The sequence below is a fragment of the Archocentrus centrarchus genome, chromosome 7 (assembly GCF_007364275.1).
Source record: "Archocentrus centrarchus isolate MPI-CPG fArcCen1 chromosome 7, fArcCen1, whole genome shotgun sequence".
Classification (NCBI taxonomy): domain Eukaryota; kingdom Metazoa; phylum Chordata; class Actinopteri; order Cichliformes; family Cichlidae; genus Archocentrus; species Archocentrus centrarchus.
The window spans coordinates 9,389,237-9,416,906 of NC_044352.1; the positions used below are offsets into that span (position 1 = coordinate 9,389,237).

A 27,670-nucleotide genomic window follows, 5' to 3' on the forward strand; every position below is an offset into this window, starting at 1 on the left:
TTATTAGATACTTGGCTGCAATCAGAAAAGCCTTGAAACTGAGATGGTTGTTCTCTGTGTTAAAGCCCATCATGCACACTAAAGCCACAATTTCCAACAATATTACCCTTTAAAATAATCTCACAGGGCAATGCTAGTCTCTTCAGCAAACGAAAGAAAAAGAGTTTGATTCTGTATAATAAAATAATAATAAAATAATGAGATGATTAAGAAATGAAAAATGACCAGCTTACCATCATTTGTGAAAGGCAGTGCTCAGGTGCAATCTAAGAAACACAGATGACGGCTCAGTCCTCTTTCAGAGTTGCTCCAGTCGCCCACATCTGTCTCTCTCGCTCTTGCTCTCTCTCTCTCTCTCTTTCCCAGTGTACTCCTCCCTCCATCTCACACCACTCACCATTATATCCAAACCCACCTCCTACAGTCACCACATAAAAATCAATTTCATCTTACCATCTAAGCCCTGAATGTCATGTCAGCCTCTGTGGCAATAACCCTGTAATCACTGAAAGAACAGCGTAGGTATCAAACATTTGAACACACCATCCACTGCAGTGATTGAACATGGAATTAAAATGACACTAATTGCTGCTTTAAGTACACCCTTTGTGAACACCAGATGTAATTTAGTTAACACTTCTCCTTGTGCAATTTATATTAAATTCTACAGTTTTGCAAAGTGTGTAGAATTAGAAAAATTCTTCTCCCCTGAGGGGCAAACAGACACAGACATCCTAAGATTAAGAGTCTTGCTTTTCCCATGATGCACATTTGGGAATGCTTTCACAGCTTCCGGCAGTCTGCATGTGTGGGTAGATGCTGGTACTGTTAAATTCTTGCACTCCCCATAGCAGGAAAAAAAAAAAAAAGTAAGTAACATTAAAAATGTTCATCTACAAAATCAGAAATGATTAAAAACCCTGCACCTGTGGACAGAGCTGTCACTGAGAATACAGATTATTGCATTCTGCTAATTTTCTGATTGAACTGTCGCATTCTATGAAGTCTGCCTATATAATGTGTCTGAACAAAGATTATAGTCAGCATGTTTATCTTTAGAAGCACACACTATCAAGTTGTCAAATGCACCAAAAATATCAGATTTTATGAAAAATATATATAAATTTTGTGTGATAAAAAAAAAGCAGTCATAAAAACACTTGAATTTAAAGGGATTTATTTTATTTTATTTTCATTAAAACACACTAGCAACAAATCATAATATCAGACAACAGACAAATAATTTATTATTATCATCTCTACCTGGCTGAGACAATTGTGAAGTGGGCAAAAGTCAGGAGTAAAAATAGACAGTGAGGTCTTCTATTAATATTCTGGTACGAGGTCTTAAAATAAACTCTCACAGCCTCATGGGAATTTTAAGCAGGAGTACAGTGATATGCAAAAGAGAAAGGAAATAGGGGCACTGTGATTAAAATAAGCTGGTGAATCATTGGACGTGTGGATGAAACAAATTCATTTAATCTATTAAAGCTATTCAGGTCAGTACAGTATTCAAAAAAAAACTGTAAGATCCAATCAGTTACTGTTCATTTCCTGACTGGAGATACTACTTTATATTAGTCTGTCTTCAGCTTTCCAAAGCACCATAGTGGCATCTAGTGGGGCTGAGTGGTAAAACAAACAAATAACAAAAAAAGAAGAAGAAGAAGAAAAGGAAGAAGAAGAAGAAAAAACCATTTGTCTGTGATTTTTGCATGGGGGCAAAGTTAGCAGACAGGTTTCTGTCTAAAACAAGATGCAAACGCAGCAGAATTGGCGGTGCATCGCTTTAAACCACAGGCATGAAGCTTTGAAGAGGCGAGTTTTGAGTGTTGACTCGCTTGCAGAGGAAAGGTGTTATAACTATGACTCATCCACAGGATGTACTGTATGCACTTTACATTGTGCAAAACAGAAACAAAGAAGACCACTCAATGTTACAGAACTTAGAACAAAGCAAAACACAAAAACAGGCATGTTAGCAGCTTTGTGATCAGTCAGCAGAGTCTTATCATGCTTTGACTTGCTGATGAACATTACACAAAAAACATTTTTTATAGGGCATCAGCTGCAATATTGAACAAAAAGGTCCTAAATTTAACACCTTGTAAAAGAATTACCTTATATAAGACCAGGGGCTGAAGCTGGGATAGAATGAAATAAGGGGTTGCAAGGCCCAGTGTGAGATAAATAATTGTGATTATTGTGAACTGTGAATCATGCATAGCTATTCTATCAGAATCCATCAATAAAAATATGGAATTAAAATAAAAGGTCGACTTTGAATCTAGTTTCTGCAGTTACCTAGCTGGTCACAAATAAAGCATACACAAATGACACAAACAGAACAGATAATTATATATAAAGTTACACAGCCACACTGCTGGTACCACTAAATAAACAACTAACGCAGGGGTCTGAATGTGCAACACAGTATCACGGCAGTCTATTAATCAGTTGTGACATGTCATTCAAATTTGCACATTAACAGAAATCTCCCCTTTTTGCTGATTTTTATTTTGCTTCCCTTGGATTTTCCTCATCAAGTAAGCCGTTCTCTTCTCCTCTTGCTTTCTGAAGAAGGATGCAGAGATTTTTCCACGTAGCCGCCTGGCATAAACCTCAAGGAAAACCAGAACGTAGCTCATTAGCCAGAGACATCCCAGCATGAGTGTGACTCCCAGATTTGGAGCTGAAGTTGTCACATCACAGAGAGATGGCCCAGGGCTGAAACTCCACTTGTAATCCCTGTGGAAGTTTACCAGCTCCCGTTTGACACACGATTGTGGGATAATACAGAAAGCAGGGGGGAACCACTGAACCTAAAAGCAAAAACAAATATGTAAAAAAAACCCCAAAAAAGCCCAAAAGCAAAAAAAAAAAAAAAAGATTAAATGGAAAGTGTGCTGTCTTACCTTATAATTGACGCTTATAACGGCAGATGTAGGTGGAAAATCCAGCAACCATGGCACAATCATCTGAACTATGTAGTACACAACATAATCCAAAACTACTATTAAGGTTATTGCAATGAAATATAATGTTACCACAACCAGTGATAGGAAAGAGGAGGTACATTCCCGACTTATTATTTTACAGTTTGTGAGCTTTATTTCATTTTTAGCTGGTCTTTTATTACTGGGCATTTTTTGCAAGAGCTCTTTGGAGATGTAACTATTATCAAAATGAACTGATGTCAGATAAGATTTCAGGTAGCGTGCAGATTCAGCGATCAGCAGTGCAACAAAGATGGCAGCAAGAATCCGGTTTGACAGCAGTTTGTATTCTTTGAGCAGGTTCCTGGCATGTGAGAAGTTCACCTCTATCTGCCCGATTATCTTAATAAACCTGCTTTTGACTTCTGACACGTCAATATGTGTGTAATGATCCAAAGTCCTTAAGTTGGTAACAATGCTCAAGTCCTCCCACTTCACTTTGATGGCTTCTTCGACAAGGTCTCTCTTAGCTTTGTTCAAAGGCTCGGATGAGTTTAATAAAGTCTTTGCAAAACCCTCTGTAGTGCACTTCAGGATGCGTGCCACTGCCCCCACATTTACTGTGATATTAGGGATGACTTTCAACACCAAAATCATGACAGAGGCCGTAATGAGGAGTTTGCGTCCTTGTTTGGTGCACACTGTAGGAAGAATCATTGTCAGCACACAGCGCAGGGGATGACACAGGAAGGAGACCAAAACCATGGCCACGCTGTAGATACAGGTGGTTTGAAATGATGTTTCATAATCATATTTCAGAGTCTTTGACAGCCAGCGGTGAAGAAAGATACCAGTAACACAGGAAAGTGTGAAACAGAGAGACAGCAGAGTGAAGATGTCTCTGCCTGCAGGAGAAGGTGCAGAATAAACATCCCAGAGGTATAACAGCAGAGACTTTAAGGCCTGTCTGCAGGATCCTGCCCTGTTTCTGAGGAAAAAAACAATTCAACATGCATTATTTAGATTATTATAAAGATTCAAAGGAGAAGTTGCACTTAGACGTGGCTCTAAGCATTACTAATTAACTTCACAGTGCTGTGAAAACTCATTTGCCCCCTTCCTGATTTTTTTTTTTGCATGATTGTCACATTTCAGATCAAACAACATTTAATATTAAACAAAGATAACCTGAGTAAATTCAAAATGCAGCTTTAAAACCAGGATTTCAGTTATTAAAGGAAATAAGATATCCAAACATACCTAGCCCTATGTGAAAAAATATTTTAGAAAGCAGAGTTCAATGTCACCAGCCCAGCCCAGGTCTGATTTCTGCCAGACCTGTTAAGTCAAGAAATGACTTAAAAAGAATGTCTGACAAAGTGAAAGTAGGCTAAAAGATCTCAAAAAGCAAGAAGCTCAAGAGCAAAGGAGAAAAAAAATCACTGACATCTATCAATCTGGAAAGCCATTTATAAAGCTAAAATATTGAAACATATCTTTAACTAAAAAAATTATATTTATTTCACCTGCATCTGAAACTGTGAAACTAAGTACAATTTTTTTTTTCCTGTTGTGTAATTTTACAAATCAGTAATGCATTTTCAGATCCCAGGCATATAAAAGATACATCTGATAGCAAAAGAAGTTATGTAATAATAATAATAATAATAATAATAATAACAACAACAACAACATTAATGACAGTACAGATATATAAAACCTTTTGAGTCACTGGACCATTGAAAATAATTAAAAATAGATCAACAACTCTTACCTGAACGGCAGAACAAAATTTTCTGTGATCAGCTTCATTCTCTCTAAGAAATTATGAGCCTGAGGTGGAGGAAAAACAAAATAGAATTAGGAAGTGTTGTTGAAGCTAAAAAGGGGAAGTTTGCACAACAGTCACAGTCATGTTGGTGTTTGTTGGTCGCCTACATGTTTTCACGTGGGAAATTAAAGCACAGTCCCTCTCCATCTAAACCATCCATGACACAAAATCATATGGAGAGGCATGACACATTCCAGTGTGGTAGGTCACGCTAACTAAAGTGCAGTTTCAGAATGATTTAGAGATTAGATAATGGTGACACTGTCAATACAAGTGTGATTGCTTAAAACTCCTGAAAACAGTTTAGCTGACATCACAGTGTACAGTATGTCATCTACTAGTTTCCTGTAGTTTGTCACATGAATATAAAGCTGGTGCGAATTTCCACAATTAAACTAAATGGCTGCACGAGAATTTTTTTTGTTATATATAAGTAAGGAAAACATGTCCTAGGACTGATTTTCTGGTAACTTAGTCTTTGTATTAAACTAAATATTTTCTGATGACTGATAATTTTAAAGGTTTATTCCACTGAAATACTGCTTTCTGTTTTGTTGTGTGTTATGATAGGAAATTATCATATTACAACCATTTTTTTTCCAGTTGTTGAAGGGAGGCAAGGCATGCATGAAGACAACCCAGGGTGCAAATTCAATATTACTTCACACATATTTAAAAAAAGCATGCCTTTCTTTTGCCCATCAGATAAGTGAAAATGGTAGGTGGGAAGTGCATTGGGGTAATCTGCTGCTCTGTATTTTGTCCAGGGATACCACAGCATGCAAACTGGATGAGCTGGAGATCAAATCACTGACCTCAGTGATAAACTTACCACTCTGCCTCTTGATGACAAAACAACTGCTCACAGTAAGACAGGGAGATGAACACAAACTATAAAGAAATACATGTTACTGGCATTTGACTGTCTCTGCAAAACACTTTCAAAATGAATGGCCTGGCTGATACCAAGCAATGAGGGGTATTCAGCCCAGTTTAATTACAAATCTGCAGTTTGCTTTGATTTTAATTAAATTTCACAATGAGTATTAAACAAGCATTCACACTGAAGAGCTGCTGATTTAATTAACTCTACAGGCACAGATCATACTGACAGGCTTTTATCATCTTATAAAGTTTAATTTAAGTGCTTGCTAGAATTTATTTTCATAGTCAATAAGTGACTCAGAGTTTGGCTTACCAAAAAAAATACATTAACAAAAAAACTGGGTATGCAAGCTGTCAGATGATTGTATGCAGTACCTTAAAACTACCACAGTCAGTCACTTTTCTGTGTTTTTGTCCAAATGAGAAAAGAAAAGAAAAAAAAAAAAAATCAGAATTGCCTTCAAGGTTAAACAAATAAAACTTGACATTCAGCAACCACACTGTGTGTTTGATATCTTGTCCACTGTGTCCTTGTTATTCAATTTGGTGCAGGCAATTTTATAAAAAACATAGGTCCTAGGAAGGTCCTGAAACCGCAGGCTCCTTTCACTGCAGGAACAAGCTAATGTTTGACCTGTGATGAGTCATACATATTTTATTTACTTACCAAAAGGCCTTTCATATTCAGGTAGCTTCATGTAAATCTGTTGGTGCTGTGTTTTAACAGTTTGGACATTCAGGCTTACTTTTGTTACAATAGCTTCAGTAAAGCATACCGTGTTTCATTCTTTTTTGACTCTAATAAGGACCATAATGCTCCAAATGAACTGTTATATTTAACAAGACTTTAAACTAGTTTTTAAGACTGTAAACCCATAAGGAAAGCATTTACTGAGGTCATTCAAAGAAGATGAGGGTTATTTTTCCACAGACTTCTATGCAATCAGACTTCTTTTGCAACCAGAGGAGTCAGAGACATTAGAAAGAACACAGGTTTAAGGCGCTGTCGTATTTCTGCAGGCAAAATTAGCAAAAAGCTTTTACAAGTACAAAATTACAGAGAAAAATAAATTCAACTGGAAGGAAAAACACAGGGTAAAAAAAAAAAACAAAAAACAACACCTCATGAAAAAGGAAAGCTGAAGCTTTTTATACTAAGTGATACACTAGGGCTAATCAGCAGAATAGGGTACAGCTGGATACAACAGGTGAGGCTAATCAGGGATACAAAGGAAGTTAAAAACAATAAAAAGATAAACTACAAGTGATGGACTACCAAAATAAATCAGGAAGTAATTAAACACAGAGACAAGTACTTGAGACACAAGGGAACATACAGACTAAAAGTTGGGCAGAAAACCTAATAAGAGTAAAAAGAAAAATGCAAAACAGAGTCAGGACCATGAAAGGCACTTCAGTACAGCTTTCAGAGATGTGCCAGTGCTGAAGACTCCTAAAAATCCTCCTTCAGAGTATTATTCAAGTTGAAGTATGTTTAGCCAACTAGTTAGCTGGGCAGACTGTGAGGACAGAGGAACGTTATTAAAGTTAGAGAAGACACACAATATGCTTATCAGTTATTGTATTGTGATGCTGAGAAATGTTTATATAGAAAAGCCTGTATTCTGTTGATTTACTGCCCCCTTGTGGCCGGATTTGAGTTAGGTTTCGTTTTTGTGTCAGAAAGTCAGTCAGTCGAGCATGGACTCTCACAGCATGGCAGAGAGACAGTGTTTTCAGCGTTTTTAAGCCTTGGAGTATCTTTGTCCGTAAGTTAACTAAATGTTATTGTATCTGAACATTGTTTTGATGAGAAATAACCGAGCTGTTATGTTGCCGTTCATAATGTTTCTGTGTTAGCCATAAATTAGCTAAATGTGTTTCTAGCTGCCTTAACAGCTATACATGCAAGCTAATGCTAATAAGAGATACTTTGATTGCTAACAGACGTCTGTAGCCGATTGTGTGAGCAGAAATGGGTCGACAAGGTTCACACATTCTTTCTTTAATTCGTGTGTTTATTTAAAAGGCAAAATATGCATGTAAAGTGTGCAAAATGTTGATGCATATCTTTTTTATATTTATTTTTTCAGTTTTACATAAAAGATGAAAACGTTATCAACGCCTGAAGTCTTTTTTGTCAGCTATCTGTCTAGCATGGTCCAGAACGCTTGTGCGAGGACAGAATAGTAAAAGGACAGTTACACGGCGGGCTAGAACCAGATTCACTGTCGACCACACACTGCAGCCAAGACAAGAACATCATGGACCAACAAAGGCAAGCAGACCAAACCGGAGATTTTGAGGTCGTGTCACAAATTGCAGGGTCCAAGTCATCTGGGAGATCAAGTAGGTCCTCAGCCAGTGCAGCAGCTACCAAGGCAAAAGCTAAAGCAGAGGCGGCCCTGGTAGAAGCCAGGTATGCAGCACAAGAAGCGGAGATGATGAAAGAAAAGGCCCGCATTGAAGCTGAAAATCGAAAAATGTTAGCTGAAGCAGAACAGCGCAAAGCAGAGTTGGAAGCAAATCTGTATGTCCTAAAAGTAAACAGGAGCGCTAAAGCAGCCTCAGCAGAAGCAGCAGTTTATGAAGCTGCAGCAGCAATAGAGTCTAATCCACTGGAAGAAATGACCCAGATATATCCTGAGGATCGCACTCAACGCACAAACGAGTATGTGCAGGCCCACTACGTGACACCAAACGCTCAGCAGCAAGCTCCGGTCTCACAGGAGTCACCTGCCATACCCATGAGTGCACAACGAGCATGCCCCGATCCGATTCAGCGGTATCCAACTCATGACCAGGACTCCCATTTAGCTAAGCTCCACATCGATAACGAAGGAATGCCTGGGACACAAAACAGAGGCTACCCACTTAGGGTTCCTGCCCCAATGTCTCACACATCCAGTGTGAGAGATTACCCATGTGAACTAGCACAAACAATGGATATCACCAAATATCTTGTTAGAAGGGAGATGGTAAGCTCTGGACTGCTGAAATTTGATGACCGTCCAGAAAATTACTGGGCCTGGAAAACATCTTTCCAAGACATTACTGGAGAGCTCAACTTAACAGCACGTGAAGAACTTGACCTGCTGATAAAGTGGCTCGGTCCAAACTCATCTCCACAAGCCATGCGTATCAGGTCAGTGCATGTCCACAATCCAACATCAGGTGTCGCTATGGTGTGGCAAAGGCTAGATGATACATATGGCTCTCCTGAGATCATAGAGAATGCACTTCTGCTAAAACTAGAGACTTTTCCAAAAATATCTAACAAAGACAACCAGAGTCTTAGAGAACTGGGAGATATTTTAATGGAGGTTCAGTCAGCTAAATCAGGTGGAAAGTTACCAGGTTTAGCCTATCTTGACACGGCAAGGGGGGTTAACCCGATTGTGGAAAAGCTTCCCTATGGCTTACAAGAGCGCTGGATTACACAGGGCTCTAAGTACAAGGAAGAACATAATGTTCCTTTTCCACCCTTCAGCTACTTTGTAAGCTTCATATATGGTCAAGCAAAAACCCGTAATGATCCAAGTTTTGCGTTCTCTACATGCAGTACTGCAACCCATGTAAAGCCAGAGAAACCATTAAGACACAACAATTACAAAACAGTGTCAGTGAGAAAAACTGAAGTTGCAATTGCACCTGCGGTCAACAATAGTGTGTCGGAAAAGAAATTAGAGGAGCCAGCTGAGCGGTGCCCTATTCACAGTAAGCCACACCCCTTAGCAAAGTGTCGGGGGTTTAGAGTCAGACACTTAGATGAGAGAAAAGCTTATCTAAGAGAAAACTCTATCTGTTTTCGTTGTTGCGCATCCACTAAGCACTTGGCCAAAGACTGTAAAGTTGCCGTGAAGTGCAAAGAGTGCAATAGTGACAAGCACCTTACTGCTTTACATCCTGGCCCAGCTCCTTGGGTTACAGACGTTGAAGCGACAAGGCAAGAGCATGGCGGGGAGCAAGAAAATAGCCCATCTCTGGAAGTCACTTCAAAATGTACAGAAATCTGTGACACAGTTCATGGACTCAGGTCATGTTCAAAAATCTCTTTAGTGAACGTGTACCCTGTTAACTGTCCTGATAAAGCACAAAAAATGTATGTGGTCTTAGATGACCAAAGCAACCGATCTCTTGCCAAGTCAGCCTTCTTTGATCTCTTTGGCATTAATGCAGTGTCCTCCACTTATACTCTAAGAACCTGTGCAGGAATAAAGGAGGCAACAGGAAGGAAAGCTCACAATTTTGTTGTGTCGTCGTTAGATGGAAAGACTCATGTAGCACTCCCACCTCTTTTGGAATGCAACACTATGCCAGATGATCGCTCAGAAATTCCTACGCCTGACATTGTGCAACATTTCCCTCACCTAGCTCCTGTTGCAGGTGAAATACCACCGATTGAGCCAGAAACGCTCATCCTTCTCTTATTGGGGAGAGATGTGCTGAGTGTGCACAAAGTACGTGAACAGTACAATGGTCCATACAACACACCATATGCCCAGCGGTTAGATTTGGGGTGGGTCATTGTAGGCGAGGTGTGCCTTGGAGGGGCACACAAACAAACAAAGGTCAATGTCTACAAAACAAATGTGCTAAACAATGGGCGCACTTCCTTTCTTGAGCCATGTCCAAGTGCAATCCATGTAAAAGAGAAGTTTAGTGCTCCCATCCAGCAATCTATAGACCATGCATCGGACATCATACAAACAGCTCCACCCAAGGTAACAGACAACCTGGGGCTTAATGTTTTCCAAAGAAACCCTGATGATGACAAAACAGCCTTGTCTATTGAGGACAAGATCTTTCTTGAAATTATGGACAGAGAGGTTTACATGGATAATGACAATCACTGGGTGGCGCCACTACCATTCCGTACACCACGTCCTCTACTTCCCAACAACAGAGAACAGGCCTTGAAGCGTCTCACTGTTCTGTTACGGACGCTAGAGAAAAGAAAAGACATGAAAGAGCAATTCACTGAATTCATGCAGAAAATCTTTGATAATGACCAGGCAGAAGAGGCACCACCACTCAAACCAGGGGAAGAATGCTGGTACCTACCCACATTTGGAGTGTACCACCCCCAGAAACCAGGCAAAATACGAGTTGTGTTTGACTCAAGTGCCTCATTCAAGGGTATTTCCCTAAATGACGTTCTACTTAGTGGGCCTGACTTAAACAACACACTGCTCGGGGTTCTGTTGCGCTTTAGGCAGGAACAAGTTGCAGTCACCGTAGATGTTGAGCAGATGTTTTACTACTTCAGAGTCAAAGAAAGCCACAGAAATTATCTCCGGTTTCTGTGGTTCCAAGATAATGACCTTAGCAAGGAACTCATGGAGTTTCGCATGAAGGTGCCGGTTTTTGGAAACAGTCCTTCCCCGGCTATTGCAATCTATGGTCTAAGACGGGCAGCTGAACTTGGAGAAGAAGAGTATGGCTCCAACACAAAACAGTTTGTCTTGCGCAACTTCTATGTGGATGATGGACTGGCCTCGGTGCGCAGTGAAGGTGAAGCCATTGAACTCTTAACACGAGCAAGAAACATGATGGCAGAGTCAAATATAAGGCTCCACAAAATAGCCTCGAATGTCACTCATGTGATGAACGCATTTCCCCCAGAAGAAAGAGCAGCAGATCTCAAAGATTTGGATTTGGATGTTGACCCTCTACCTCTTCAGCGAAGCCTTGGGGTTGGCTGGAACCTGGAAAATGACTGTTTCACATTTCGCGTTGCTAAAGACAATAAGCCCTTTACCCGCAGAGGAATACTCTCTGTTGTCAACAGCCTTTATGATCCCCTTGGATTTGCTGCTCCGGTTACGATCCAGGGAAAGGCATTGTACAGAGAGTTAACAGTTGGACAGCAGGACTGGGATGAACCTTTACCGGTAGACCGGGAGGCAGAGTGGTTAAGGTGGACTGATTCACTTACCGCTCTTGAGGAGCTCCAAATCCACAGACCATTTGTTCCAGTTTCATCATCACATGCTCAGAGAAGGGAACTATGCATCTTCTCAGATGCTTCAACAATAGCAATAGCAGCTGCAGCATACCTCAGGGTCATTGACACTGGTAGCCAATGTTATGTTGGATTTATCATGGGCAAATCCAAGCTAGCACCCTCATCCGCGCACACTATCCCACGCTTGGAATTATGTGCAGCTGTATTAGCAGTGGAGTTGGCCCAAGTGATCATAGATGAAAGTGACATTGAGTTTCATGCAGTAAACTTTTATACAGACAGCCGAATAGTTCTAGGCTACATACACAATGTCACCCGGAGATTCTACGTGTATGTGGCTAACAGAGTTGCTCAGATTCACAGGTCTACCAAACCAAACCAGTGGCATTATGTCACTACTGACCAGAACCCTGCGGATCATGGGACTAGAGCTGTATTGGAAGCTCAACTGCAACAGACCACCTGGCTCTCTGGGCCTCAGTTTCTCACACTATCTGACACTGAGCCAAGAGATCCAGAACAGAGCAAAGAGACTTTTGACCTTGTGCAGCCCTCAATGGATGTTGAAATTCGTCCTCAAGTGATTTGCTTAGCGACAAAAACAGAGGAAAAGGAGCTTGGATCTCACCGGTTTGCGCGTTTCTCAAGCTGGAAGTCTCTGGTGAGAGCAATCACATCACTCATTCACATTACTAAGTCATTCTCTAAAGCTTCAAGCACCTGTAAAGGTTGGCACAGTTGCAATCTTGTAAATGCTACAGAAATCTCACAAGCAAAGACAGCAATCATCCAGTGTGTTCAAACTGAGACTTACAAAGAAGAGATTGAAAGCCTTAAAAGAGGAAAAGACATCCCCCCACGCAGTCCTCTTGGAAAGCTCGACCCCTTTATTGATGGTGGGTTGTTAAAGGTTGGAGGACGCTTACAGGCAGCAGATCTTGCAGACGTGGAGAAACACCCCTTGATAATTCCAGGTGATCATCATGTAGCTGTTCTCTTAGTTAGACATTACCACAGCCAAGTAGCTCACCAAGGCAGGCAGTTCACTGAAGGTGCTCTGCGCTCAGCAGGACTATGGATTGTTGGTGGCAAGAGACTAATTTCCAGCACACTCCACAAATGTGTCACATGTAGGAGACTTAGAGGTCGCCTAGAAGGGCAGAAAATGGCTAGCTTGCCCTCCGACAGGCTTGCAGTTGACCCGCCCTTTACTCATGTAGGCCTGGATGTTTTTGGGCCCTGGAATGTCAAGTCCCATCGCACAAGGGCAAATAACATTGATTGTAAAAGGTGGGCTGTAATGTTTACCTGTCTGAGCACCAGGGCCGTCCATATAGAGGTCATAGAGGCAATGTCAACTTCGAGTTTTATAAATGCCTTACGCCGTTTCCTGTCGATCAGAGGACCTGTCAAACACTTACGGTCAGACCAAGGAACAAACTTCATTGGAGCCTGTAAAGAGTTGCAAATCGACACTCAAGGCCCGGAGATCATAGCCTATCTAAGGGACCAAAGCTGCACCTGGACATTCAACGCCCCACATTCATCTCACATGGGAGGAGTGTGGGAGAGGATGATTGGGCTCGTTCGACGCATCCTTGATGGCTTGTTGCTGCAAACCTCAACCACCCGCCTCACACATGAGGTTTTGGTCACCCTTATGGCAGAGGTCATGGCCATAATGAACGCCAGGCCTTTAGTTCCTGTTTCAAACGATCCGGAAGCGCCTGAGGTTCTTTCTCCTGCAATGCTTTTAACGCAGAAGGCTGGTGCTGTCCCAACACCTCCTGGAGACTTTGAACTCAAGGACCTTTACAAAGCCCAGTGGCGGCAAGTGCAAGGTCTAGCGGATCACTTTTGGAAAAGATGGCGGCAAGAGTATCTTGCTACACTGCAAACAAGGCAAAAGTGGAAGGGAGAGAAGCGAAACGTCAAACAGGGTGATATTATTCTATTGAAAGACAGTCAAGTAAAACGCAATGAGTGGCCAATTGGGATTGTAGTGAAGGCCATTCCCAGTGAGGACAACAGAGTGAGAAAAGTTGAGGTTAAAATCGTAAAACAAGGTACCATTAAAACATATCTTAGGCCTGTTACTGATGTAATAGTACTTTTGTCTGAAGCTGAAACTAATGTTTAAAAAAAAAGAAAAAAAGAGTGGTATATTTATTAATATACCAGACGGGGAGTGTATTGTGATGCTGAGAAATGTTTATATAGAAAAGCCTGTATTCTGTTGATTTACTGCCCCCTTGTGGCCGGATTTGAGTTAGGTTTCGTTTTTGTGTCAGAAAGTCAGTCAGTCGAGCATGGACTCTCACAGCATGGCAGAGAGACAGTGTTTTCAGCGTTTTTAAGCCTTGGAGTATCTTTGTCCGTAAGTTAACTAAATGTTATTGTATCTGAACATTGTTTTGATGAGAAATAACCGAGCTGTTATGTTGCCGTTCATAATGTTTCTGTGTTAGCCATAAATTAGCTAAATGTGTTTCTAGCTATACATGCAAGCTAATGCTAATAAGAGATACTTTGATTGCTAACAGACGTCTGTAGCCGATTGTGTGAGCAGAAATGGGTCGACAAGGTTCACACATTCTTTCTTTAATTCGTGTGTTTATTTAAAAGGCAAAATATGCATGTAAAGTGTGCAAAATGTTGATGCATATCTTTTTTATATTTATTTTTTCAGTTTTACATAAAAGATGAAAACGTTATCAACGCCTGAAGTCTTTTTTGTCAGCTATCTGTCTAGCATGGTCCAGAACGCTTGTGCGAGGACAGAATAGTTATGTAAAGTGGTGAAGAGGTAGGCCTATGTGGGTGTGTTTGAAATACTGTAGGGTTTTTGTTTCAAAAGTTGTGAATAATTAAAAAAAAAAAAAGAACAACTCTCAGTTATGAATCCACTTTGGTTCAAAGGTTATTTGTTTGTAACCTTTGTATTTGTTGAACATATGAGTACATCCTGTTTTGGTCTGTTTGTTTTAGCCACTTTCTGGTTTTCCATTGACACACTAAAAACCCTTTTGCTGTGACCCTGCTTACACTGAATAACCAACACATTACTGCACAAGTTAACAATTGTTGTCAGGCCGTGTGACTTCAGTTTACAACACCAATTCAATTCAATTCAATTTATATAGCACCAAATCACAACAAACAGTCGCCTCAAGGTGCAAGGAAACATTAGAAGGAATTTACAGCTGTGCGCTCTGTGTGCGTACATGCCAAAATGTGCCATCACATGGGAAAATTTCTACAGTGTAGCTACAACTGATGTTTCCATTTAAAAGATCAAGTTTAATTGTGTCAAACAACTTTCCTGATAAAATGGGTCACTCACTCAAAAAGAAAACAAAATGTACATGACAAGCAAATGCATAAACAATGTGCAATTAAATCATCAAGATACAAACTGTCTTTATTTATAACAGCACAATATATGAGTTCAGATCACTTTGTAACAAAAGTTACACATTCATTAAATTATATAGATTCATAATGTAATAAAATTGATTTAAAATGTAACGTGTTATGGCTTTAGCAATGAAACATGCCATGTGGTACATAAGTAACAATCTTTCAGTGATTTTAACCATTATATATACACTTTAAAGTGTTATTCACAGTCTCATTCCTTCTTCCAGCAGAGGTCAGCCTGTAGTAACAATACAAACAGCAGAGTCTGCAGTCAGACTGGATATTTAAAAATATAAAACACTCTTCAGTGCTCAAAGCTGTTTTTGAGGTTAAATGTTGCTCTAGTTCAGTTTTAAGAAAGCAGAGAGTAAAATATTTCAGCAGCTTTAAACTCACTTCATCACTTTTTGCACCAAAGCTGTTCACAGCACAAAATTGAGATGTTTGAGAATAAAAAGATACATAGTGACATGATAAATTTTTAAAAGCATCACAAACAATGGAAACTCAGTTTTCTGGCTATGACAGAAAACTGAGTTTCTGTCATAGCCAGAAACTCAGTTATGGGCAGAAGTTTACAGACATCATGGGCATGAACGTCATGGTAAATTTTGGTCTTCTAATGATTGTTCTTTTTCCAGTGTGCAATGATTGTACCTACATCTAGCAACCCTAGAACGCTAACATGTGTTTTAGAACACTGTCACTCTCACATCACCCAACAGTAATACTCTAGAGTTAATGGCTTTAAAAAACAAAACAAAAAACAACTGGTACTCCAGTTTCAATTTATTTAGAATTTTCTCTTGTCCATACAGGGTCAAAAGTATATATACACAGGCCCATGTATACATACACCCCCACTAATGTTTGGTTAAATGTCCCTTAACAAGCTGCACCTTGACAAGATGCCTTTGGTAGCCATCAACAAGATTCTGGCTGAATATATGACCAGCATTTTGCCACCACTTTGCTAAGTTCTGGAACAAGACCCAAAGTGTCACCCTCATATGAGAGGAAATTGGTTAAAATGTTCAGGAGCAACCCAGGACCACAAGGATCAAGCCTCCTATTAACTGGAAACTGCTGGAACACCAGCATCAGTCCACAGTGAAACGAGTGTTACATCGCCATGGACTGAGAGGGTGCTGACCAGGAAAGAAGCCCATGCCCCAAAATCGACACCTTCAATCCATCATCTTCCACTTATCCCGGGTCGGGTTGCGAGGGCAGCAGCCTAAGCAGAGAAGGCCAGGTCTTCCTGGTCTTCCACCTTCTCCAACTCATCAGCGGGGAAACCCCAAGGTGTTCCCAGACCAGCCGAGAGATATAATCTCTCCAGCGTCTCCTGGGATGCCCAGGAGGTATCCTAGTCAGATGCCCAAACCACCTCAAATGGCACCTTTTGATGAGCAGCAGCTTTACTCTGAGCCCCTCCCAAATGGCTGCACTTTTCACCATATCTCTTAGAGCCAGCCACCCTTCAGAGGAAGCTCATTTCAACATCTTCAAGCTTAACTGAAATTTGCAGCTGCCCATATGGGCGAGCCAAATGCCTTTTGGAGAAAGGGTTGATGGTCAGACGAGACAAAGATTGAGCTACTTGGCCACAATGACAAGAGGTATGTTTGGAGGCGTAAAGGAGAGGGAGAACACTGGACCAACTATCAAGCATGGTTGTAGTACCATCATGCTCTGGGGCTGTTTTCCTGCCAATGGTTCTGGTACATTGCACAAAGTCGATGGAATACCTTCAAATTTACCTCACCTGTGTATTCCAACAGGACAATGATCCCAAACAGATCAAAACTGGTTTTGGAATAATTAGAGCAGGCTAACATTAAGCTTCAGAAATGACCTTCCCAAAGCACCAACCTCAACCCTATTGAAAATTTGGGGACTACATTTGAAAGCTGGATCCATACCAGGAAACCTACCAATTTAAAATGAACTAATTCTGACAAGAAGAGTGGTCAAATATCCAGTCAGAATTACGCAATAAGCTTGCTGATAGCTACCAAAAGCATCTTGTCGAGGTGCAATTTACTAAGGGACATTTAACTCATACTTTTGACCCAGTGTGGATTCCAGAAAATACAAAATATATTGAAACTTGCGCACCCAATTCTTGTTTTTTAAAGTAATTAAAAATGTATTCTATAGAGTCAAAGATGTATACTGTATATTCATTCCACCAGGAAAAATAACAGTTCAAAGAAATCACTAAAAGCCCCAAATTACCATGACATTCATGCCGATGAAGAGTTTACAAAACCTCTGACCATAACTGTATGTACTTCAGTTTTTCCTCCCTGCTCACTCTTCTGACACTTATACCTTCAAGCTGAAATCAGATGTGTGATCAAACCGTGACATTGAGTGATTGGGCCACAGAGAAGTGCATGTGGGTTACAAGTGCAGACTTGTTAATTGGTTGAGCCCATTCAGGGTAAGTATTCAAATTAAACATGGCAATGCCCCATGTATTCATTGCCAGAGTGACTGAGAGGATACCCAGGATATTCATCACAAAGCCAGTTTTCACCTGAGGAACCAGAGACAGAAAACATAAGCTGTAATCTTTGAGCAATATTTTCAAGGTCAAGAGCCAATGTGAGGATTTTACCATGTCTTTGACCATGAGATGTCCAGATGCAAAGGCAATAGAGTTGGGTGGTGTGGACACTGGTAGCATGAAGGCATATGAACATCCTACTGTTGCAGGTATCATGAAGTACAGAGGGTTCACTGAAACACGAATAGCCTGTGGAGAAAAAAAACAAAACAAACCATGTTCCCAGCGTCATATTTTTTATTCTTTGAGTATCTTTGCGTGGCAGTTCAAAATAGTCCTTATTTATCACATACTGTAACTTGCTGCAGACCTTCAGCTCATCCACTGTCTGAAACAAGTTGTTAAAGGTTCCTTCCCTCTTTATTTAAGCCAACTCTATTCTAATTGGCTGCTTCTTGGAAACAGAAGGTCTGACAGCAGGTGGGTGGGGCTTCTGCGGTCACAGATAGAACTGTGTGTCTGAGATGACTAGAGATGGCCCCTCTCAATGGTATTATAGAGACCCGAGTGTAGTTAAAAAAAAAAAAAAAATTGGAAGATAAATCATATGACATCTAGAATCTTGCACTGAAAGTACTTTAAGAGGGCAATGGTGAAATAAAAAGAAATATTTGTTATTTGACAAACATATCCAAAAGGTATGTTAAAATATAGCCTGCTTAATTTAAAATTGAATTAATGTGTTAATTTTGATGATACTGCATAATATTTAAGTTTTATATACTTCATCTTTTGTACTATACTTTCCTAAATTAAGGTACAGAAGCTGGGTTTGCATGGCTCCCTTCAGTGTAAAATGTAACAAGGTCATATTCATTGCCACTGGATTAACACAATACATACTGTAAGAACATTAATCATATCCATCTTCTGCTAATATGAAACTAATATGAGCTGTAAATGCACTAAAGACTAAATCAGCCAGTGAACATACACCTGTACAAATTCAGATAAAGTAAAAGAAGTGCGTGTTTGTAATAAAAGTGTCCCAAAATTTAAACCCAACCTATACAATTACATTCTGTTAATTCTCTGAGCAGTTATTCTTGCTGCATAGGCCCAGATAATAATTGTCTAACAGGTCATGGCCAACAGACTACAAACATGTGTTGCAAGAGTTTAACAAGCCCACTAAACCTCTAAGTAACATTAAGGACAAGGCTGTCAACAGAACTCGTTCACCCTTCACTTCGTCCGGTTTGTCTCCCATGGTCATCTTTGTCAGTGTGTTTGCACTGATATGATGCTATCAGTTTATATTAATTGCCTTACACAGACAAATTGATACATGAAGATGTTTTACTCAGCCAAAGTATAAAACAGGAGTATTTCAATTTTGACTCACATACAGTCATATATAATTAAGTTGCAGACCAGCCTTACCAGTTCAGCAATGACAGGTAGAAATATGATAATGGTGGCAGTGTTGCTGGCAAACTCAGTAAAACAGGCCAGGAAAGCAGTGATCAACATCACAGCTGCAGCAGGAGGGACTTGAGCCAAAGGCTGGAGGTGGCCTCCGATCCAGGATGCAAGTCCAGACTCCTGCAGAATGCCACAAGACAGAGGTTAAGGGTTAAAGATCAAATCACAACATAATAAACCAAAGCTGAGAACTTGAATCAAACAAAGCACACCAGCACTGACAAGAGGAGGAGGAAGAGAGCAGAGACAGTTTATTAAACAGAGTTTGTTTAGCTTTAATTTCCTCCATTTTCCCTCTAAGCTGCAAAAGCTTATACAAACATTAGTGAGCAAACTAAATGATAACAGAATCTTTGGTATTTGGGGAAATGCTCTCAAACTGTTTTCTTGCAGAAGATTCAATAAGATTGATGCCACCTCATACCATATAGCGCTATTAGCTTAGCACAAAAACTGGAAACAGCCAGCCTGGTGCTGTGCAAAAGTAAAAAAAATAAAATACAAGAAAAATTGTAAGAACCTCTAAGACTCACGAATGAGGACATCTGCATTAAGTATTATATGTGTTATTGTTAATACATATAATTATTAAGGTGTAAAGATTTCTACTGGGGTAACATCTGTACCTCACAAGCTTTGGCCATGGCGAAGCCACCTCCAAGCAGCATAATGATATTCCAGGGAACAGATTCCTGGGCTTTTTTCCATGACAGCAGGGGCACATAAGGAGTGTTTGAAGCTGAGAAAAAAATATGGGATGAAACATTTAGGAACTATCTGTAGCGTAATGTAAACCTTGTTGTGCATCATAATCACAAAATTAAAAAACAAAAACAAAAGAATTTATCAGCTGAGACAGTAAGAGTGTACAAATCATTAAACTTCTAAATGGGTGGTTTAAAAAAAAAATGCACTTTTAGTATAAACAACAAGGTGGAAGTAGCAGCTGTGGGTTCAGTGTCTTGGCAAAGAACACTTTACCACATGCATGAATTGGGGATCAAACTCATGTTACTAGCAGAAAAACTGCTCTACCACATAGTCAAGTGAAATATAGATTTTAGTTTTACCATGTTTTTGTACTTCTGTTATTGGCTGTTTTTAGTTTGAGCTCAAAGTCCTGTTCTATTCTAAAAATGTGACCCTCATTGACAGATGAACCCAATGGTTTGCTTTCTTTTCCAGCATCCAGTGGTTTATTTGACCAGCTGAACATAACATACACAGTCGCACACTCACATGCCTTAAGTGTTAAACACACACACACACAGAACATGTTCACACAGTTTATAAACAATACTGCTAAAAGTATTCACTCACCCATCCAAATAATTGAATTCAGGTGTTCAATCACTTCCACAGCCACAGGTGTATAAAAGCAAGCACCTAGGCATGCAGACTGCTGCTGCAATCATTTGTGAGAGAATGGGTCGCTCTCAGGAGCTCAGTGAATTCCAGTGTGGTACTGTGATAGGATACCACCTGTGCAACAAGTCCAGTCATGAAATTTCCGCGCTACTAAATTTTCCACAGTCAGACGTTAAAGTGGAAGCACCTCCAAACTTCATGTGGCCTACAGATGAGCTCAAGAACAGTGTGTGGAGAGCTTCAAGAAATGGGTTTCCATGGCAGAGCAGCTCCATCCAAGCTTTACATCACCAAGCACAATGTAAAGTGTTGGATGCAGTGGTGTAAAGCATGCTACCACGGGACTCTAGAGCATTTGAGAAGTGTTCTCTGGAGTGATGAGTCAGGCTTCTCTGTATGGCAATCTGATACATGAGTCTGGGTTTGGCATTTGCCAGAAGAATGGTACTCATCTGACTGCACTATGCCAAGTGTAAAGTTCGTTGGAGGGGGGAATTATGGTGTGGGGTTGTTTTTCAGGAGTTGGGCTCTGCCCCTTAGTTCCATGAGGAACTCTGTTTCAGCATACCAAGACATTTTGGACAATTTCATGTTCCCAACTTTGTGGGAACAGTTTGGGGATGGCCCCTTCCTGTTCCTATATGACTGTGCATCAGTGCACCAAGCAGGTCCATAAAGACATGAATGAGCAAGTTTGGTGTGGAAGAACTTGACTGGCCTGCACAGAGTCCTGACTTCAACCCGACAGAACACCTTTGGGATAAATTAGAGCGGAGACTGCAAGCCAGGCCTTCTCGTCCATCACCTCACAAATGTGCTTCTGTAAGAATGGTCAAAAATTTTCATAAACTCATAAACACATAAACCCACAAACCGTGTGGAAAGGCGTTCCAGCAGAGTTGAACCTGTTATAGCTGCAAAAGGTGGGCTGACATCATATTAAGCCCATTAAGCATATTAAGAATAACACACATAATAACACAAGAATAACACAATGACAGGCTGGTGACCTGTACAGGGTGTACCCTGCCTCTCGCCCTATGACAGCTGGGATAGGCTCCAGCCCCCCCCCTGAACAGGATAAGCGGAAGAGGATGGATGGATGGATGGATTAAGAATAGGATGTCACTCAAGTTATGTGTGTGAAAGCAGATGAGTGAATACTTTTGGCAATATAGTGTATGCTTTCCCTTTCTCTCTCTCACACAAACAAACAAACAAACAAACACACACTTTTGTTTCCATTATTTCAGGACACTGATTTGCATTTTGGAGTTAACTTACCCAGACAAAGTGGTTTACATCAAAGATTTTTTTTTTCCATCTCTCAAAAAAAGGAGATTCACAATTGGACTATTAAATGGACTGTTCAGACATGCTGCTACAACACAAGTAATACAAAATACAGGTCCACACAAACACACGCAAAAATCCCAAAGTGTGTTCACATAGCTTTGAGAGATTATTCTAATCACAGAAACAGAGAGACTACAGTCTCACTTTCAGACGGGAAATTTCCTCAGACTCTCTAATCTACATTATTAACATTCCTCAGCTTAAATTCTGGGTTTTGCAAAAGCTGTTCTAGAAACAGAGAGACAGTCTTTTTAATTTTTCACAGATATCTGGTCTTAGATATTAACTTTTGACTTGTTCTAATACAAACCAACACACTTCTAACCTGTTGCTTCTACCTGATCTTAACCAAACTTGGTGATTTAGGTGAACTGGAATTACATTAACTTTCACAGCAATACAAAATCCTGCATATGGTATTAAACAGAATTTAATCAGGCAATCATAAATGACATATGCTGTCACTGACCTTGAGGGTCAAACCACCATCTCAGAGAAGGTTTTTGTGAAGGAAAGAAGAACAATATAGACACAATGATGACACCAGTGACTGCATCTGAGACGTACCTGCAGGACAACAAGAGGGACCGAACTGAAATGGACAGATAATTGAGCACAGAAGTAGAATATAATGTGCTGGCTTTGACACAAGAAATTAAAGTGAGCTTCTCTTACCCTTTTTTAAAAAACACAGACCAGCCGCTGACAAACTTTGGATCCCTTGTGAACAGGAGAATGGCAAACAGTACAAAAAAGAAAGAGATAGCTCCCTCTGCAAAGCTGAAATCATGAATACAGAATGAAAGTGAGTTGAAAACACTGTTCTAGAAATGTTCTCATTCAGCATCTATTGCATGAGATTTGAAGACATGCATCAGTCCTCACTTTATGGGCCCTAGGTTTCTGTAATCTTCCTTTATCATGGCCTTGGCTTTGGCTTCTGCCTGGGATCTTCTGTCATTTTTCGCGAAGCACAATCTGGAAAAAAAAAAAATTTAAAACATACTATAAAAATTAACATAAAATTAAGACCTTACTCATGAAATAGTCCAAGATTTGTGCTATGTAATGATGATAGTATTATTGGAAAACCCAACATCAAAGGGATACACAACCTTGCATTCAATCCCCCGTAGAGAAATGCAATCCATAGCCATCCCAAAACCAGGAAGAAGAGCATGAGTGGGAAAGCAAATGCAAACCAAGAGCCAAAATTGATAAGATCACAATCAGGAAAGTAGCTGTGAAAGACAGAATTATTACTGTTAAATACACAAACTCATCAGTTTTATGTTGCAGGAGCAGTTCTGTTTAAAAGCTGCACGCACACACACAGTTACCTTTTCAGCTGTCCAATCAGAATGAGGTTGGGTGCTGTGCCCGTCAGTGTGGCAGTTCCTCCAATACTGGCGGCATAAGGGATACATATCAAGAATCCTTTCCACACTTTGAGCTGATACTGTGCCTCTACTCGAATCTCCTCTGCTGTCATCAGGTCACTCTGTTCAGGTGTATCCGTCCTTTTGGGATTTTCAGAAGCATTATTTTACATAAAATGTGAATTATTACACAAACTTGAGTGTTTATAGAGCTGTTTATTACTCTTAAGTTTGTATGGCAAATATGAAGCTGCTGCCTGATGTCGCCACTACAAAGCAAGATTTGGGGCTAAGCAGGGTCACTTAAGGGTTAACCTTGTTATGAACCCTGTACTTTGCTTGAAAGCAGGTTATGTTCATGATCAGAGAACATCATGAACAAAATCACCACCTACTGGCCAGTCATAGTGTCCATTCCTGGAAACCCATGAACCTCAGTGCTTAGGTAGTAGCAGGGTCAAGTTTAAAATGATCGTATTGTTCTGTGAGCCTAAATATAGCAATATGCGCCTAAAACAGGGCACCTAAACCTCGGGCTGAGCAAAGTTACCAGTTTGAATTCTGCTTTTGCATCTGTTCCATATATTACTGCCAGGCTGCAGATGAAAGAATAAGGCAAAAACTGTTTTATGCACATCAAACAGCATAGCCTGTTAATTTAACAGAAGACACGTTCGTAAATGCAGTCAGATCCTCTTGTATGTCTGTTGACTTACAAGGTCTGTATAGTATAATATAATGTTTATCAAGTCTTACTCTCCACATTTCTGATTGGTTATATAATGCCAGCAACACTACCTGTGCACATGCTTATCCAGCCTGATGTTAGTGTAGATGAAGTTACAGCAGAAAAGAATATCTTTGGCATTTTAAACTTGCTTCATCGCTCAGACACCTGGACTATTTCTTGGATTTTTATACCTTTAGGAACAGGCTACTTTCCTCATTTCCAGTCTTTACCTTGAGCTAAGTTAAGCTAAATGTCTCTTGGTTGTAACGTATTTACCAAGGACATTACTGTAGTGAAATTCCATTAAAAACAAAACTTCTTACCCATCTATTGACATTATTTGTTTTTCTGATGGCACTGAGGGCAGTGAATGCAGTTTTACACTAGACTGACCTGAAAGAAATTAGAGCAAAAAGCGTGTTAGGGTTTCCTTGTTGCACGTCAACCTAAGTGAGTTTCAGTTCTTTTATCATGGTGTACCTTCGCTATACTTAATAGATGACTGAGTCAACAAAGCATCCTTAATCAATTACTACTTGACAATTGCCTAACATTTTATCCGACAGTGTGTTAGGGGGGGAAAAAAAAAAAAAAAAAAAACTGCACAAAGTTCATGTTAGATTACATATTAAAGAATCTTGGGACAAGGTTAAAACAATACAACAGCCATCTTTCCAGTATGTACCAAATATTTCGTAAAGTGACACAGCATCATGATAAATATGATTAAACTCGTCTTTACATCATTCATTCGAATTCATGTTGCTGTTTGTTCATTGGATATGTCAATATTCGCTCTTTTGCAAGAATTCTTTGGGATTTTTTTTTTCGTTCTTAAGCTTTACAAGGTTATCACTAACTGTTTATTTGTAGTTCGGTGCTGGGCAGGTAGAGTGGATTGGTTTGACCATGAGAGTGAATTAAAATACTTTTTTTGAGGAAAACAAACAAAAAACTCAAAAATTGCTAAAATATATACTCTTACTCATAGGTTAATCACGGTAACTGCTTTCATTCAATGTTGTTGCTTAAGTTGTTGAAGAGAAAACTCTGAGTTGTCATCAATAAAACAGCAAAAGCTGACAGCGTACCATTTATTACGGCATTCTCATGATCCTCGACAGATTTGCACTTTTGTTTCAGGCTTTCCAGGTCACCAAAAAGGCTCTCCAAGATGGCATTTGCAATAGGGAGCATCATGGCTGTTGTGGCAGTGTTACTGAGCCACATGGACAGGAAGGATGAGGTCAGCATCATTCCCAATATGAGCCTGAGAAAACAATTCAATCCACATTCTTAAATCAGTTAAAAAAAAAAAACAAAACCCTGTCTGTAAAAAAAAAAAAAAAAAACTCGTGCAAAAGATTCAAACATCTTTGTTAATTCGATCTGCCTCCCTGTTGCAGTATTTCCTGAAACAACTGGTTTTGTGCAAACCTTATTTTAATAGGAGCAAATAGGGCATATGTAACAATGGTTGACTTAGGTGTTTCTGGACAACACAGAAGCCCATGAACCAGTAAAGTCAAAGTCAAATATGTTACAGGCATTACTGAAATTGAGATAAATACAGAATCATCCTTAAAACAGCTTTAAACTGCCTTCCATTAAAGTTTTCTTCTCACCAGGCTGGTTTTACTCCAACAATACCAAGGACCTTTAGGGCTATTCTGCGATGCAGACCCCACTCCTCAATAGACGATGCCATCACAAGACCACTGAGGAAGAGAAAATTGGTCTCGATGAAGTACTGAGGGCAGACTTTTTTGGCTGGAAGAATTCCCAGTGTTGGAAACAGGCAGACTGGAAGCATGGCTGTGACAGCCAGAGGGAGGGCCTCCGTGCACCAAAACACAGCCATGAGCACCACCACATAAAGACATTTTCCCTCCTAAAAGATGAGCAACATGTCAGTAAGATTCAGCCAACATTTAAGAAAAAAAATAATAAATTCACAAGAAGAAAAAGGAAGCTGTAGGATTGTGTTGTGCACTACATTTTCAGGGACCTGGATATCTTCACATGTTAAAATTTATTTCAATACTACATTCATGTTTCCATGTTTGTTTAACATAAACATGACAACATAATCACTTTTTAGTTTTAGATTGGCATTAATGACTCCAGGGCTGCTTCAAATGATTGCTGGTTTATCCACAAATAATGAAAATTCACCCATTAGAAGTTTCAGATGTTTTGTGCTTAAGATTAAAACAATATTTAGGTTGTAGTTCCTAATTAATGGAAACAAGTATTAAATGGACTGAACCCTTTGAGAATTAGTCTTACTTTAAGGACATACTTGCACTTGCATTCATAAGAGGACAGATGTGTTTCGTGTATGCAGTTTCTGGAAAACAGTGGAAGCATAAATGTATCATAAAAACCACTCACCTTCTCCGGTAGAGTAAAAAGTAAAGGCAGAAACACGAGTGGGGTGAGCAGAAGGATTAGCTGTTTGTGGACGCACCACAGCTTCTTAGACACAGATATTTTCATTCCTCAGTGTGAAGTTGTGCTCCGTTTAGAGAAAGTGAAGTCCGGACTGGCTGAGAGGAACCTGTGAGGGAGCACTTTGAAGCCCGTGGCTGAGCACAGAGAAGATTAACCACATGCTTTGCTACAGGTTAACTCCTCCTGCTGTGGTGTTTTAAATGGGATAGTTAACTTCCTACTAAATTTCCAACGGGCAGGCCTTTGGCATGAGAGGAGTTAACCATCCTCAGACATAGAGTGGTGGAAACGGCACCTCTCACGCATGCACGCAGCGCGCTTCAGAAAAGACCCTGCAAACTGTGGGACTGTAAAAAATAACTAGCAGTATCTAAAGTCTTTATTATTTGTTTTCTTTCATCCCTATAATAAATGCATATGAAAGCTGAAGAAACTGTTCAGTTGGCATTATTCATCTGACTTTGCATTTCTGAAAAATTAAAATGTAACAAAACAGGGGCTAAAAACATGCAAAGGCCACAGAGTAAAAGGAAAAACTGACCTAAAGCCCCCCCTCAAAAAAAAAAAAAAAAAGAGTAAACAGAGAGAGCAGGCTAACAAACAAAAACACTGAGAGGAAGGCAGCACTATTTATACAAGTTGACACACTCAGCCTTATCAGGAGGCTAACGACAAACAGATGAAACTAATCAAGGATAATGTGACAGGAGGAAGTAAAACTAGAAACTAGACACGAAAGACAAGAGACTACCAAAATAATGTATTAACTGTATATTTGCATTATTTTTTAGTTTTTAAATACAAAATGTCATTTTAATTTCCTGGGTTTTTTTTAGAGTCTAGTTTTTATTTTAATTTCAGTTAAAAAATTTTTTTTAGAATATTTTTTTTTCTTTTCTTTTTGTACCGGTACCATGTACCTGTTGCCAGTCTGTCACAGTGTCAACACAAAGACAAGGACCACTCACTGACACATTCATACCTACTATCAATTTAAGAGCCAAAGCCATGCAAGTCTTTAGCATTGTGGGAGGAAGCTGGAGTGCCTTGAGAAAACCCAGGCAGGCAAGTCATTTGTGTATTAAGCCCCTAATAAAAATGAGAGGTTTTAAAGGTCAGAATGGGTGTAAAACTGCAGAAGCTGTCAAAGGCTGGGAGCTTTGAAAGGCTCAAAGACAGAGACATTGTAAACAGTTTCCTTCTTTACCTTGCAGACATGAGGAATAAATGGTATCTGCCACTGCACATGATGCATATTTTGATAGTGACATCACAAAATAGAATTGCAATTATGTTCACAGTTTGCTTTTCTTGCCAAGTTTATTGTGGTTTACCTCTTA

General features: G+C 39.8%; 2 protein-coding genes and 1 long non-coding RNA gene across 3 annotated transcripts; 1 reads left to right on the plus strand and 2 right to left on the minus strand.

The window, feature by feature from the left end:
• Positions 1-2,423: 2,423 nt before the first annotated feature.
• On the minus strand, positions 2,424-4,751 carry ocstamp (osteoclast stimulatory transmembrane protein). Its single transcript, XM_030734810.1, has 3 exons — positions 4,714-4,751; positions 2,919-3,927; positions 2,424-2,825 (listed from the first exon to the last, which is right to left on the minus strand). Exons 1-3 carry the CDS (start codon positions 4,749-4,751, stop codon positions 2,475-2,477), a joined length of 1,398 nt encoding a protein of 465 aa, XP_030590670.1. The 3' UTR covers positions 2,424-2,474.
• A 9,216-nt stretch (positions 4,752-13,967) lies between these two features.
• On the plus strand, positions 13,968-14,385 carry LOC115783826 (uncharacterized). The gene is made up of 3 exons (XR_004020241.1): positions 13,968-14,000; positions 14,167-14,207; positions 14,313-14,385. It is a non-coding gene; the product is annotated as an uncharacterized LOC115783826 (long non-coding RNA).
• A 667-nt stretch (positions 14,386-15,052) lies between these two features.
• On the minus strand, positions 15,053-26,673 carry slc13a3 (solute carrier family 13 member 3). Its single transcript, XM_030734838.1, has 13 exons — positions 26,271-26,673; positions 25,502-25,767; positions 24,968-25,146; positions 24,200-24,269; positions 23,108-23,287; positions 22,883-23,008; positions 22,653-22,745; positions 22,443-22,547; positions 22,237-22,334; positions 19,670-19,782; positions 19,002-19,163; positions 17,670-17,807; positions 15,053-17,588 (listed from the first exon to the last, which is right to left on the minus strand). The coding sequence occupies exons 1-13, from the start codon at positions 26,373-26,375 to the stop codon at positions 17,406-17,408; spliced, it is 1,818 nt and encodes a 605-aa protein (XP_030590698.1). The 5' UTR covers positions 26,376-26,673; the 3' UTR covers positions 15,053-17,405.
• Between the last annotated feature and the right edge of the window lie 997 nt (positions 26,674-27,670).